Source organism: Chaetodon trifascialis, chromosome 11 (genome assembly GCF_039877785.1).
Source record: "Chaetodon trifascialis isolate fChaTrf1 chromosome 11, fChaTrf1.hap1, whole genome shotgun sequence".
In the NCBI taxonomy this organism is placed as follows: Eukaryota; Metazoa; Chordata; class Actinopteri; order Chaetodontiformes; family Chaetodontidae; genus Chaetodon; species Chaetodon trifascialis.
Window position 1 is genome coordinate 8,058,354 of NC_092066.1, and position 14,908 is coordinate 8,073,261.

The following is a 14,908-nucleotide window of genomic DNA, read 5'->3' on the forward strand; positions in this document are numbered from 1 at the left end:
AACAGTGAAGTAGATGTAGAAAGCAAACCATTTTAAGTACCTTGACAAAGATGAATCATGTGAAAGTTTTTTTTATGCTTCTTCTACCACTGATCTGTTATTGTAGCTTCTTTTTTTAAAATTTCTTAAACGATTATAATCATTATAACACTGCATATAGTTAAAAACGATAAAAAGCTGTAGATCCCTGCAGTTATTTCACTGCGCTGGTTGATGTTACGCTGCGTTGTTGTGATTCTCTACCACCAAACATGGCGCTGTTCCTCTGCCTGAACTGCTGTCCTGCGCACTTTCAGCTCACAATGACGCTCCTGAACTGTCCGCAGGTAAACGTCACTTCCTCCGCCGGTCAAACGCTGTTATGTATTATTTCAGCTGTTGTAGAGTTTGACGGCACTATCAGTTCTTAAAAGGAGTTTTGTTAGCGTTTAAAACCACTCGAGCCATTGTGAACTAGTAGCGTTATGAGCATATTTGCTTCTTTCTGACACAGTAAGGCTTCCTTTCCTTCAGAGGTTCACGCCGCCTAGCTAGCGAGCTAGCTAAGTGGCTGTTAGCTAACAGCTAGCTAACGTTAGCTGTCAACAGACCAACGGTTTTCCATGGCTGTGACTGACAGTTATCCGTTAAACTCACTTCTGACAGTTTGTTCAGTGGTTTTTGTGCCAGTTAACGTTACCTGCTGATTTACGAGTTTTTTGTTATACAAAGACGGCTGCCTCACCAAAGATAGGTCCAAGGTCACTAAAATAATACAGGGAAGAAACTTTACCCTGACTTTGCTGTGAATACAGTGTTAATGCGAAAGGCAAACTTCCTGACATTGGTTTGATAGGCAGCTGGGTTAACTTATTTCCCCCCATATTTCATTGGTTTGATAACGTTAGGTCAGTTCATTTGTTAAATATCAATTTCAAGAAGTTTGTGTTTCACAGCAAATCAGTATTGTCCGTTTGTTGTAGGACTGAAACGAACGACTTCGTTGATTAAGACACACCCCATCTGTCAAGTCTTTTAATTACGAAAGGCCTAAGTAGTTCTTAATTTGGAATGAAATATGCTGTATTTATTTATTTGACTTACATATAATTAAGCAATCCCTTCAGCAGCTAATACTTAGTGGTTGATAAAATGTTATTTCATGAGTAACTTAAAATAGTTAAAGGTTTGGTCGTCAAAAGTATATGTATGCTTCAAATAGTTATATTCATAGTTAATCTTCTGATTGTTTCCCTCATTTATCTGATTGATAATTTTTCCTTCAAAGTGACAGAAAATAGTGAAAATGCTCAGTATAATCTTCCAGAGGTGATGTCTCTAAAGTGCTTGTGATCAGATCCAACTGTTTAAAATCCAAAAATATTCAATTCATAATGATAGAGAACATTGAAAACCAATAAATCCTCATATTTGGTAAGATGGAACTGGAGAATTTTTACAGTTTTCTCAAATGATTATCATGTACAGATGCATTTAATAGTTGGCACTTAATTCTCTTATCAAGTAATCTGCTAACTGTTACAGCTCTGCTTAAGTATTTTCAGTTATTCATAGAGTCATCTCATGGATGTTTCCTTTCTTCATATTGTCAAAAATATCCTTAACAGATGTTTCTGTGTTGTTTCCATGCAGAATGGAGAATTCAGAGACAAATCCATTATCGGGGCCCCTGGCAGTGCCAGACAGAGACATGGCGCGACCCTCGGCCCCCTCTGGTCAACTGTCAGAGTCAGCCAGGCCCTCCAAGCACAGGGAGCACCCGTCTAAGTCACCAAGGAGACGGCGAAAGGGGACGAGGTCACAGCAACGGGGGGTTGGTCACGAACAGCTGCTGCGGGAGATCGAGCGGCGGAGGTTGCCAGGCCAACACGAGCACTTGGAGACCTCTGGCTCAGCGAGCGACACAGCGGAAAGCTCTCCTAAGAGGTTTGCTCTGCAGGTTGCCAGCTGGTCTGTCGTGCCACTGGCACAGCTCTGTTGCCCCGGACATTCAGTCATAGTGTCTTGACTCGTCCTCTTTTTTCCTCTTCACAGGAGAGCCCACTTTCTACATGGACCTTATCCAGCCACTCACTTCGGACCCAAAGCCTGTATTCTTCCAAACCCAACTTCAGTCATGTAAGCATGAGGGTGCTGATTGAGTCAAACTTTGTGTGTACAAACTCTGTGTTGGGGGCATTGACACAGACGGACTTGTGTAATCTTGTGAGATAAGATAAAATGAGAATGCTATGATTGGATGTTACAAGAAATGGGATGGCTAAAAGTACATGCTACAGATGCTTATTGCTTCCTCCTCCTCAAGAGTGTTTCCTTGGACTTGGTCTGAAAACACACACATAAGAAATTATCTGCACAATGCCTGTCATTCGCCACGCAAAGGAGGAGAGAGACAAATGGTAAAGAGCAGAGAGAGTTTTTTCTGTTTTTATATTTGGAATTTGGACCTCAACTTACGGACGTTACACCAAAGATAATGAATAATTAACAGGTAACAAGTGTCTGCAGGCGTTGATATGATGTAGATTTATCTTAACCGTAGCCAGAAGATGAGGTAAGACAGTATCATGTGGCGTCTGTCTTTATTTGGAACAAACTGAACTTTGTGTTTGTGTTCTGTCAGTTTCTTTGTTTGTGTGTGTGTAAGTGTGTAAAATACATGTGTTTGTGTAAAAGTATTTGTGTGTTTGTTTGCTCACTAGTGTGTCTGTCTCCGTGTCCCAGGCACATCCAGGATCCAGCCAGCCAGCGGCTCACCTGGAATAAACCTCCCGTCAATGTGCTTGTCATCAGGAAGATCAGAGATGAGAGCCTGGTCGAGCCTTTCAAAGAGCTCTGCAGGTTTCTAGTGGAGGTACTGGATCACAGAATTTCATTTACGCTATGCTCGTTGTCACGCTTCATGAAATGAATGTTGTGGGATATGATTGTGATTGAGGAGGCGGACTTTGGTGTTTGAAACAACACAGAAAACAGATTCTGATTCATTCTGATTTTACTGCACACATTAATCATTTAATTTTGATGTGGAACAACAGACCCAAACCACACAATTTGATAAAAATGCGATATGAATAAATAGTTCCTATATTGTCCTAAGTGTTTTCCATCTTGCTGTCATGCTTTGCTCTGTAAAATATATATTAAATTCTATTCTATGTGGTTATTCAAACAATTGAACTTGAATTTGACATTGAAATACTTGTAATTTCGCTGCAGGCTGCATTCTTGGTATTGCTTAAATGCATTAAACTTTGGACTCAAGTAAAATATCATCTGTGTCAACACCATCACCACCTCCACCAGCAGTGCTCAGAACTGCTCCAACTGCTGCTCTGTTTTCCTCTCAGACCTGAGAACTTTTCTCTGGGATGGGCAAAATCATGGCAAAAGTTAATTTAGACTTTACAGATGGAAGCTCTGCTTTTGTGTTTTTCAGTAATAATGTTAAAAATGTTGTTTTTCTAATATTAATTTACTGTATGTATTAAAATATATGAGGCATGGTCAGATGTATTAATTTCAGTTATCAGTTTGTCCTTGGCTGCTTGTAAACTAAAGCCATGTTCCTGCTGAGAAATATTGCAGAAGAATGTGTGAAAGAACAGAGTGTGCACGGAAATGTTTGTGGTGCTGAGGCTCATCAAGTCTAATGAAAAGAATCCAGGGAATGAATCAGACATATGGGTGAAAGTTTCAGTCTGGTCTCATGCAGTGACGACGCCTTTACGACGCATGTTTCCAAAATAAGCCGCGCTTTCGTGTAACAAGAGCTCATGTATTTGCATTCCGTACAAACGCTGTCATATTAACCTGAACGCGTTTGGCTTGCCCCCAACTTCATTTTAGAAAGAGTGCTTTTGAGAGATGCCTGTGTGTGTTTTGGCTGTTGTCACTAAAGCATGTCTTTGTGCGTCAGGAGAAGCAGATGATGGTGTACGTGGAGCGCAGGGTAGCAGATGATGCTACGCTTTCAAAGGATGAAGCATTCGGCTCCATCCGCAATCAGCTGTGCACCTTCAGAGAGGGTGAGACTCCCGTGTGTCCTACCACTTATCACAACAGTACAAACACACATATTGAACATTTTGAAACATGTAATACTAGCATTGTTGGGTATATTTGTCCAGTTTGAACTGTGTGAACATTTTTTCCTTGTTATTAACGCAGTAGCTGCTCGTGAGAGGAAATTGTTCTAAAATTGTTAAGAACCATTCCTCTTGCTCCTTGCTGAAGCTTTTTAATTTTGCACACATTATTGGTCACCTGCTGTACGTTGTGTCACTGGTTCTGGTTCTTACATTGATGCATGAAGATTAGCTTTAAAATTAAAACAATGTTTTGAATACAGCTGTGTTTTTGTCTGCCTGCAGGCTTTGATGATATCTCTGATTGCATTGACCTGATCATCTGTCTGGGCGGAGATGGGACTCTGCTCTACGCCTCCTCTCTCTTCCAGGCAATCACACTTTTATTGTTTACCACAATCAAGCTTAAGTCAGATGTCATAAAGGTTTTATATGACATGTAGTAACTTTAAAAGGTAGATTATATTATGTCTCAGTATGTATTCCTTTAAACAAAAGAAAATCATTTCTTGTATGATTTCCTTTCTGATCTTACCTGGAACTAATACTGTCGTGCTTAACATGGATATTTTGACTTGATATTGTCTAGATTGTCTTGCTTTTACCTATTTTCAGTTTTTGTCATACCCCTGTTGTGATCACTGCGAAAACATGGCAAGATGTACATAAAGTGATGAGAAAGATTCAGGAAATTCTGTGGAACTCATTCAAATATGTGACCATTTGAAGATGACACCTGATGTCACATGGTCAGATTGCTGAACATCATTTGAAGATCAAACAAAAGGTTTTTGCATAAAAGAAAAAGAAAGAACTACGTTTTATTTCCTAAAATTAGTCTCAGATTGTGTGAAGAGATTCGTATATAAGTATCCTTAATGTTTTATAATGTTGGATGAATCTCTTTAATATAGATATAAATAAAATTGTATAAGTAGTTCAGTGGTGTTCAGTGTGTTTTGGGGTCATGATCCTGCAGACTGTGACTCCAGCAGAGCCATCAGGCTGATTTTTACCTCCGAACTTCTTCTTTTCTGTAGGGCAGCGTCCCTCCAGTCATGGCTTTTCACCTCGGGTCTCTGGGTTTCCTGACGCCCTTCAAGTTTGAGTCATACAAGACCGAAGTGGCCAAAGTATTTGAAGGTAGCCTGGAGCTTCATATGAAATATTTGTTTAATGTTAACTGTTGTTGTCATTTGTGAATGTGAATGTAAACACTCACATTCTCTCCGGAGGGTCAAACATACATATAAATCATGTCCACTTCTTTTACTTGTTACAATAAGCAGGTAATGTCTATGTGAATGCCACATTTGTACTAATGTTTACACTGTGTGTATGTGAATGTGGGTTGTCAGGAAACGCAGCCATCACTCTACGCAGCCGTCTCAAGGTGAAGGTGGTGAAGGACATGCTTCAGAGAGCAGGTCAGCAGCCGTACAGCCGAGAGACGCAGCAGCAGGAACACAACGGACTCCTTCCTCACGGACACACCAACAGTGAGGCCGGCAAGGTCACGCTGCAGCTACAGGTGAGGATGACGAAGGACAAGTGTGTCCACGTGGGCATAAATGAGCCAAGCTAAGCTGATGGCCTGTTTACTTACATCAGATGAGCTTCTGGAGGACCCAAGTGCTTCTTGAGCTAAAAAATATGCAAAGCAGGGTAAAGATATAGATTGCAGCCAATGTTCACTGCAGGAACCTTACCTGCATTTCAGCCAGAGGACTTTCTGATGGCCCAGAAACTATTGGCGTGTAGGCTGTTGTGCTGAATGTCTCTGATTGGTCAAACATCAAACTCTCAGCTGCTACAACTTGTGTACAGCTTTATTAACACAAAAAGGAAATACTGAGTGAGACGAGAGTCAATATTATAACAAGAGGCAGACATTTCTAATGAAGTGTATTGATCTTAAAATCAAAGCTCAGTTGTCAGCTTCTCAGCTAGTCTGAAATAAAAGCAAGATAAAGGGAGAGTGTGAAGATGAGAGCACAAGAGAGCGAGAGAGAGGCGGCAACGGAGGAGAGAACAAAGTGACTGAGCGAGAGCAACTGACGGTGATTTGCTGCTTGTTTCATCGCAGTTACGCACTAAAAAGAGATGAATGACCTAAAGTCAGTCAGCAGATGTCTGCTTTGGAGACAGACACTCACGTTTGAATTCATTCATTAGATCCACACAAACATCACAGTCACACAGCAGTCAACGCAAACAGCAGCAGGATGATTGTTGGGTCCTCGTGTGAAAATACCATCACCTTTTAACCAGTTATTGAAGCAATCTGCCTCATCTTCATGGTGCCTCACATGCAGTGGAATATTTAAAGGAGGACTTATTGTTCCCAATTCAGTTCTTGAGTTCCTCTGGTTTGTGTGATTACATTTTATCTTCTTTATTAATTCCTGATCACACCCCAACATGATGCTGTAAGCCCATAAAGATGATGGAGGGGTGTGTGTGCCTGCGAGCATATGTGTATGTGTGTGTACATGTGTGTATGACTGCAGCAGTGAGGCATGTTGTTTAGTTACACAGTGTGTCAGACCGAGAGCGTCAGACCTCATTAAATATCCATTCAGGGTGGACTGTTGATGCCATGGTCTCCATGGCAACTGGCTCGAAAGAACTTCACAACATCCGACTTTCTCTCCCAGCAGTTTTATTATGACTGTCACCATGGCAACAAGCTCACTTGCCGAGCTGCACGCACATACGAACGAACACCACAAACACACCCAGGATGATCAGGGAACAGGGGACACTCGCGCGCGCACACACACACACACACACACACAGCTGCAGTGGTTTGGTTTTGTTTTTGTTTTCTTGGGTTTGGTCTCATCAATAAAAGGCAGTGATGGATCGTTGTGGCGTCTCTGAACCTGAGTTTGACCTCACATTACATCACGTCTGCAGGATGTTTGCTCTGTGCTCGGCTGACGTCAGTACATCTGCCAGACATCACCGCTCTGCGCTGCAGCACTCTGTGTGACTGGAACATGATTTGTATGCTGCTTGTCTGCACACCAGCATTTTTCTCTGCGGGTAGTTTGATGCCGTCATGTCGGATTGTAATGCACTGTAACCCGGCGTGTGCTGCTGGCTGATTCATTGCTTTTATTGAGTGCGTCGATTACATTTAGTTACAGTCTGTGAAAAAGAATTGCATACGTTTTGAGGACTTCTCTATTGTGCTCGACACCACAGTGGTTATATTGAACTTTTCCTCATTATACAGCAAAGGCAATGCACTTATTTAGCCTTCATCAACTCTGACTTGTTTGCTTGTTTTTTCACTGGATGTCTCAAAAATGACTCAACAGACATTAAGGAAATTTTGGGGCAGATTTAGGCTGTGATGTGTTTTTGTTGTGGATAGAGCCACCATGTGGGCATTTGTGAAGAGTCTTACATTGGGCACAATCTTAATATATTACTTTTTAAATTCATTGATTGGTTCAGGCCCCACCCATTCCTCCATGAACAGATTTGTCACTACATAAGTTTTCAGCACACCTTTTTGTACTTTTCATCCAATCTTCACCATATCTGGTCAGGAGCATATTAGACTGACCCTGGAAATTTTTTTTTTTAATATGCCATTGCATTTTCCTGTTATTTGTAGCCAAATTCACATATACTCCACTTACAGTATGCAGATGCACATAAACACATCAAAACATTTACGGCATTTGGCCTATAGATGGCACCACAGTAACATGTTTAGTTGAAATGGCCATGAGTCTGATTTTGCTTGTGCAAAGCCTGAATGTTCCCAAAGATGTTTTCTCCAAAATGATCATGATCCTGTGTCACATTTTGATTTTTTAAAAACTGCTGGGAATATGAAACTGGAAGATCGTGCAGCCCTGTGGTGGAGTTATGTGCTCTGAGTGCCTTCTCATCTTAAGTTTGGTGTGTATGTCCGTGTGTGTGTGTGTGTGTATACAGGTGCTGAATGAGGTGGTGGTGGACCGAGGCCCCTCCTCCTACCTGTCCAATGTGGACTTGTACCTGGATGGGCGACTCATCACCTCAGTGCAGGGAGACGGTAAGAGCAGTCACACGCTTATTCGGTCATGTGATGGCACTTTTTTGTCTCGACTTGTTGACGTACTTCTCAGGCTGAAACAGCAGGTATGGACAGAGTGAACTAAATGTGGTAAAGCTCCTCCCTCCCTCTCTCTGTCCTCCAGGTGTGATTGTGTCCACACCTACAGGCAGCACAGCGTATGCAGCCGCAGCCGGCGCCTCCATGATCCACCCCAACGTGCCCGCCATCATGGTCACCCCCATCTGCCCACACTCGCTCTCCTTCAGGCCCATCGTCGTCCCCGCTGGGGTGGAGCTCATGGTAAGAATGACGAGGGCAGACATACTGTTTACAGATGGTGTCTTAGGAAGGCGTTGGGCCATTACGAGCCGCCAGAACAGCTTCAGTTTCTGAAATCTACTGAAAGGACGAACATTTTCCAAATGCTGTTCCCTGGTTTGGCATTTCATGTCTGTGAAGGCCACAGCACATGAATCACATTCTATTCAAACCCATCAAACCATTTAGAGAGTTTCCTCCACTCATTTATTCTGATTTTCTTTTCATTTGTCTACTGTCCGTAGATATACAGCACAGAGATCACATACATTACATGGCGTTAAATTTTTAAAAATTGAACGAAAATAAAACAGAAGTCCTGTTATTTGGACCGAGTAATGCACGTACTGGCCCCCATATGGACCTGAGCTCACTGAGTCCATACATAAAATCCACTGTAAAAAATCTTGGTGATAATCGACAGTGATTTTAAATTGGACAAACAAATTGATGAAATCCAGCTTCTTCCAGCTGAGGCTTTTATCTAAGGTCAAGTCCTGTCTGTCTTTTAATGATTTTGAAAGATTCATCCATGCTTTTATTTCGTCGCGTCTTGACTACTGTAATGCTCTTTATGTTGGTGTTAGCCAGAGTTTTCTCTCATGCTGAGAGTTAGTCCAAAATGCAGCAGCTCGTCTTTTCCCTTGTGCTGGCTTTTAAATCTTTACATGGGCTAGCTAAAAGTTATTTGGCTGAGATTTTAGTGACACATGAGGCAGTACGAGCTCTTAGGTCTGCCAGTCATTCACTTTTAGTTGTACCCAGAGCAAGGGTGAAACTTAGAGGAGATCGGGCGTTTTCCGTTGTAGCCCCCCCAACTCTGGAACGAGCTGCCTCTGCATATTAGACTGTCCCCCTCACTGCCTGTTTTTAAATCACCTCTTAAAACACATTTTTATTCTTTGGCTTTTAACTCAGTGTGAGAGTTTTATTTCTGTCTGTTTCATGTTGTATGTTGCTTTTCTGTCGAAAGTTGTCCAGCACTTTGGTCAATGGCTGTTGTTTTAAATGTGCTTTATAAATAAATTTGATTTGATACGATACGTTAGGTTGTACATTTTAACCTCATACGCACCTGACAGAAGCTCCCTTTTTTCTTCTTTTTCTTCTTCTTTCTCTAAATGAATAGAAATCCTTCAAAGGCGCTACTGGTTGCCAGGAATTTTTTTTTTTTTTTTTTTTGGCTTCCTGCTCTTCTCTTTCATGGTGTGAAGATTCCATCAGTCCCTGTTAATGTTTGACTGCCCCACAGCACTATGTGTGCTTGTTGTTTTAAGGTGCTGTAGTGTTCAGAGCCTTTGCTCTCACAGTGATGGTGCCATTCTGTACCTGAGCTGAGGACCAACAAGTTACCGTACCACATACATTTTCTACCTTACTCTGGTTCATGACCAAATACCTGCAAAACTGATGACACCAGATCAGCCTCAGCCTCAGCCTTAGCCTTAGCTGCGATTATGAAGTGTAAGCATGCCAACATGCTAAGTCAAGATGGGGAACATGGTAAATATTACAACTGCTAAACATCATTGTGAGCAGATTAGCATGCTGATGTTAGCATTTAGCTCAAAGCCTTGTTAATAATTCTGTAGCCTAAAATCTGACCATCTGTCCTCTTCTTCCCCAAAACAGATCACCTTGTCCCCTGATGCCAGGAACACGGCCTGGGTGTCGTTTGATGGCAGGAAGAGACAGGAGATCCAACATGGAGACTGGTAAACTTCATCACGTCATAAACAGCAGCCCTTTCATTCCACACATTTCTCTTTCCTCACTTCACGATTTGCCTCCTGCTTTTCTCCCGACAGTATCAAGATTACTACATCTTGTTACCCAGTGCCCTCCATCTGTTGCCACGACCTGGTGTATGACTGGTTTGAGAGCCTGGCTCAGTGTTTGCACTGGAACGTGCGTAAGAAGCAGGCGCGACTGGCAGACGTGTCGGACTCGTCAGACACAGAAAACTGAATCATCGAGTGCTTTTGCCGGCGTGCATTAAAAAGACATTGAGTGGACGCTTTCCACAGCAGCTGAATGAGTGAGTGAGTGAGTGAGTGAGTGAGTGAGTGAGTGAGGGGGTGGTCAGAGTTGTTGTGGTACAGGCATGAGGTCACCCTGCAGACATTTTCATGACAGAAACTCCAGACTGTGAGAGCATGTGTGTCCACAGCCAAATTAGTGTTACATTAGTCCTATGAATAGCATGTGCAATTAGCATGCTGTGTTACAGTATGTTAGCCTGAGATATACATGTGAGAAAGCATTACATTCCAGTACAAACACAATCCGTAATTTTATCTGTATCTTACAGGGAGAGAGCATGTTTATCACCTGAAATTGTGAAGAAAAACAGTGTGGCTACTTAAATGATTAGAGTATATTAATATTCTGAATGAATACTCAGTTTTGTTTGTTTTTTTGGGAGTTGAAACTCTTTTTCATCAATGTGATGATCAGTGTGTAAGATCTAGGTGTTACTGGCATAAACTATGGGGGGATTAAGGGTAGAAAACACTGATACATTAAGAAAAAAAATGACTGTAAATGTAAATGTGTACATACAGGATTCTAGGATACATTTATTTAATGTCATGTGATATTTATATATTTTCGTGATGGGAGCTTAAAATGATTTAAAACTGAATTCCTGTAACTTACTCTGCCATCTGCATACAGGAAATGTGCAATATATCTTCTGCTCAGACATATTGTACAATCTAAAGGCGTCATCCCAACAGTAGCTGTGAAGGATTTGATTCATTTTTCAGTCGCTTTCATAACTTTTCTGTAAATTTCAAAGTCACGCTGCATGTCGTAGAGCAAAATAGAATGAGTTTCATTTTCATGTCACTTTCATGATCACTAAACTGTGAAATTGCAGCAGAGCTAAAATAAAGCTTAACCCTCCTGTTGTCTTCATTTTCTGTTAACTATCTTTGTCTTCCCTGTTAGAAAAACCAGCATAGACCTGCAAAGCTAGCCACCAGCAAAACCAGCATATGTTGTGTTTTGATGCTGGTGACCAGCATCCCGTGCTGGTTATGCTGGTCACCAGGATCCCATGCTGGTTATGCTGGTCCATCATGGCATCCTGTGTTTAGCAAAATTTCCTCCGGCTGAATGCAAAATACACCTGTAGAGCACCATTTTACAAAGTTAAAGAGAAAAGTTTCAATTCTGAGTGTGACGTACAGAATATTAACAAAATCCAACTTTAGAAGTCACATACAGGATCTTCTTTCATGATCACATACATACAGCACATCTACTGTCAGGTTCATTGGCCAAGTGACCGTATCTACCCGGTAAAACTGCACTCGCTTGATGTAGCTGAACTAACTAGCAGCCTGAGTTAAGTTAGCTTTCTTGAAGATAGCGGCTAACAGTAGCATGAACAGAAACCTGAAGGTCCAGTTACTCATTTTGATAAGTCCATCTTTGGGCGAGCTTGACAAAGCAGAAACACCAAGTGACATTTTCACCTTCTCAGGTGTTTTTTCGTGCTCAGGAAGCAGGGGTAGATAAACCTGGAACACTGACCACTGCTGGTCTTTCAAAGTAACAGCATGAGGAAGGGAGACCGCTGACATTAGAATATAACAACGATTATTCTTAAAACTATTCCATTATTATTTATATAATAAAAATGCACCATGAGACTAAGTGAAATCAGTTAAATTCGCATGCATATTATTAATTATTAGTTATTAATGAAGCTCATAAAATCATTCCCAGCTGATGTTTCTGACAACCTACAACATGAAATCACTGAGCTGCAAAGCAACGACCTGCTTAAAGCTACAAACAGCAACTGCACTGACATTTGCATTTCTGTTTGAATGACCTACGAATGAGAGCAGCTATCATCATCATCATCGCTAAAGAGAAGCGGTTCAGCCATCGCAGAGGTTAGCGCATTCAATAATTTAGTATTGCCCTTGATGGATGTTAAAAAACTTGAAGTGGCCCTGATAGGAAAAGTAAGAGACCAAACTGTGACCAAACTGCAGCTGCACCCACCAGAAAAAATCCTGTTTTTTTTTTTGTTTTTTTTTTAATTGGTGTTTTTATCCTTCATTTGTCAGAATAAACCCAAACATTTTAAACACAAATGTTGCCTGAACTCACAAACAGAATCAAAGATTATCTCTACATTCATAAATGATTGTTTCAGAAAGCCTGAGCTCCTCTGGGGCCCCTGGAGGCCGAGGGCTGACTCTGTCCTTGGCAGCATGAACATGTGGTCCTTTCCTCTGATGCCTCTTATCCCCTTTTAAAGTTCGGCATCTCTTTTCTATAAAAGGTTTCTTGGTGTATCTGCAGCTCAGGTCGCTGGTTCTGCCCAGTGCTTCCCTTCAGTGCCTTCATCATTCAGGAAGATGAAGCTTTGATCTGTTTCGATTTTTCTGTCATGTTGCTTTTTGCACTTCATAGCTGTGGCAGTGTTTCCCTGCAGCCAGGCAAAAGGAAAAAATGTCCTGTTTGATCAAGTTTTAAGTTTAGTTTCCTGCACTGCTGCTTCTTTTTTATGGCCTTCAGTGTGTGTCTGTTCAATCAATTCAAAAGCATTTGTCCAAAACCAAATAAATCTCCAGCTGATTCGGTTTCATCCCGGCTCAGCTCTGATCCAGTTCAGTTCAGAGTTTTCAGCTGATTCAGTGTTTAAAACACTCGACCAGGTGAAACGTCACAGAGTTTTTCATTACTATCACTAATCTTTCTATCATGTTTCTCATTTTGGCATCAAACTCTTTGTATTTCCATCCTGACACCAGCTTGAGTCCTGATCTGACAGATGTGAACACGATACAGGTTCACACTATTTTTAGTCTGCACATTCTATTGTTGGATTTGGTTAAAATGAGGATCCATTTCTGTCCAATTGTTTGTGTGAAATTAACTGAAATAAAAATGATGAAATAAAATAGCATCTCTGCTGCTCTTTGGTTCTCTGTCTGGAGTGTAAACGCTCTACGTGATGTGAAAAGGCTGATTATGTTGACTGTCGATGAGCTGAACAAGGTCCTTTCAATGAATCTGAAGCACACGAGGGAAGCGAAGGACAGCCCTGAAAACGAGCTCAAGGCAGCAAAGGTGGAGCTCCATGCCGAAAAGCAGTCCCGTGCAGCGGCTGAAGACAAACTTGAGATGAGCACTCAGAGTCTGAAAGCTGCGCGTTCAGACAAAGATGCTGCACAGCATAAGGCCGATGATCTCGATCAGCTGAACAAAACCATTTCAATGAACCTGGAGCACATCAGGGAAGCGAAGAACAGCCTTGAAAACCAGCTCAGGGCAGTGAACGTGGAGCCCTTTGCCGACAAGCACCTAAAGGAAGGAAATGCCAGCTTTGAAAAGCAGATCGAGGAGTTGAAGGTGGAGCTCCTTGCCGAAAAGCAGTCCCGTGCAGCGGCTGAAGACAAACTTGAGACAGGCACTCAAGTGCACTCAAGACAGGCACTCAAGAGTCTGAAGGCGCAGCTTTCATACAAAGACGCTGCACGGGAATACCTCCATCAGACCATCACTGGCCTCCAGCAGACGATGCAGGACAAGGAGAAGCAGTGGGAGATGTTGGAGAGCTCCATGAGGTCGCGAGTGGAAGAGCTCGAGAGCCATGTCACCAAGAAGAAGAAGAAGAAGAAGAAGAAGAAGAAGAAGTGGTGCAGAATCTTCAAACTGCAGGCTCTGGAAGCTCAGGAGTGAGACTGAAATGTTTTCACTTTCTGCAGCAACACAATCAGCTGCACAAAAATCCAAAAATATAATAAGATCACAAAAATAATAAAAGAACAAAAATCAAATTAAAAAATAAAAAGAACAAAATCAAATCAAAATAAGCAGAAATAATTACATGCAATGCATTATTACACCAGTTGTTGATGCAAATACACAAACCACCCCCCTGGGATTTACCGCTGAGTGCGCAGCTCCGATGCTAATAGCATTGTCCACAATCGATGAGTTTGGCCATGTCTCTGTCAGAATTATTGCGCTGCAGTTCCTCATCTCCTATTTTGATGTTAGTTCCAACTGCAGATGATCTATTTTGTTCTCCATGGAGCGAACGTTGGAGAGGAAGATAGATGGAAGCGGCGTTTTATAGGGATTGGCTTTTAGCTTAACTGTTAGCTAACATCGGCAGCCGCGCTTCTGCGCGGTCACACAGGGTCACACGGCCCCTGATTGGATCTCCGTCGTCCTGTGCTGCCGAGCAGTCCGCTGCACCATACGCCACTGGGTCTTCCTGGCGAAGCGTTCTGAGACTTCATAAATACAAGAGCAGGTGATTATACGCTGTCTGACTTCAATTAGACATATTGTGCAAATTTTCACAGATTACGCAGTTTCAATGTCTAACAAGGACTTTTGTTTTGAAACTATTGGAAATTATTGGATTGTGCCACAAAATACCATCTTCCCAATCAAAAGTGACTTGTATGAT

The 14,908-nt window shown here is 41.9% G+C and overlaps 1 protein-coding gene across 1 annotated transcript; it reads left to right on the plus strand.

The window, feature by feature from the left end:
* Positions 1–335: 335 nt before the first annotated feature.
* On the plus strand, positions 336–11,382 carry nadkb (NAD kinase b). Its single transcript, XM_070973257.1, has 12 exons — positions 336–492; positions 1,633–1,926; positions 2,035–2,118; positions 2,725–2,854; positions 3,920–4,028; positions 4,374–4,459; positions 5,129–5,231; positions 5,447–5,619; positions 8,043–8,142; positions 8,288–8,445; positions 10,096–10,178; positions 10,272–11,382. The coding sequence occupies exons 2-12, from the start codon at positions 1,634–1,636 to the stop codon at positions 10,429–10,431; spliced, it is 1,479 nt and encodes a 492-aa protein (XP_070829358.1). The 5' UTR covers positions 336–492; position 1,633; the 3' UTR covers positions 10,432–11,382.
* The last annotated feature ends 3,526 nt before the right edge of the window (positions 11,383–14,908 follow it).

What these genes read in the sequence shown, in the direction of transcription:
- nadkb (XM_070973257.1), top strand. Translation starts at nt 1,634, where the DNA reads ATGGAGAATTCAGAGACAAATCCATTATCGGGGCCCCTGGCAGTGCCA. An exon ending in ACGCCTCCTCTCTCTTCCAG is followed by an intron (nt 4,460 to 5,128) that starts GCAATCACACTT and finishes TCTTTTCTGTAG; the next exon opens with GGCAGCGTCCCTCCAGTCAT. An exon ending in AGGTCACGCTGCAGCTACAG is followed by an intron (nt 5,620 to 8,042) that starts GTGAGGATGACG and finishes GTGTGTATACAG; the next exon opens with GTGCTGAATGAGGTGGTGGT.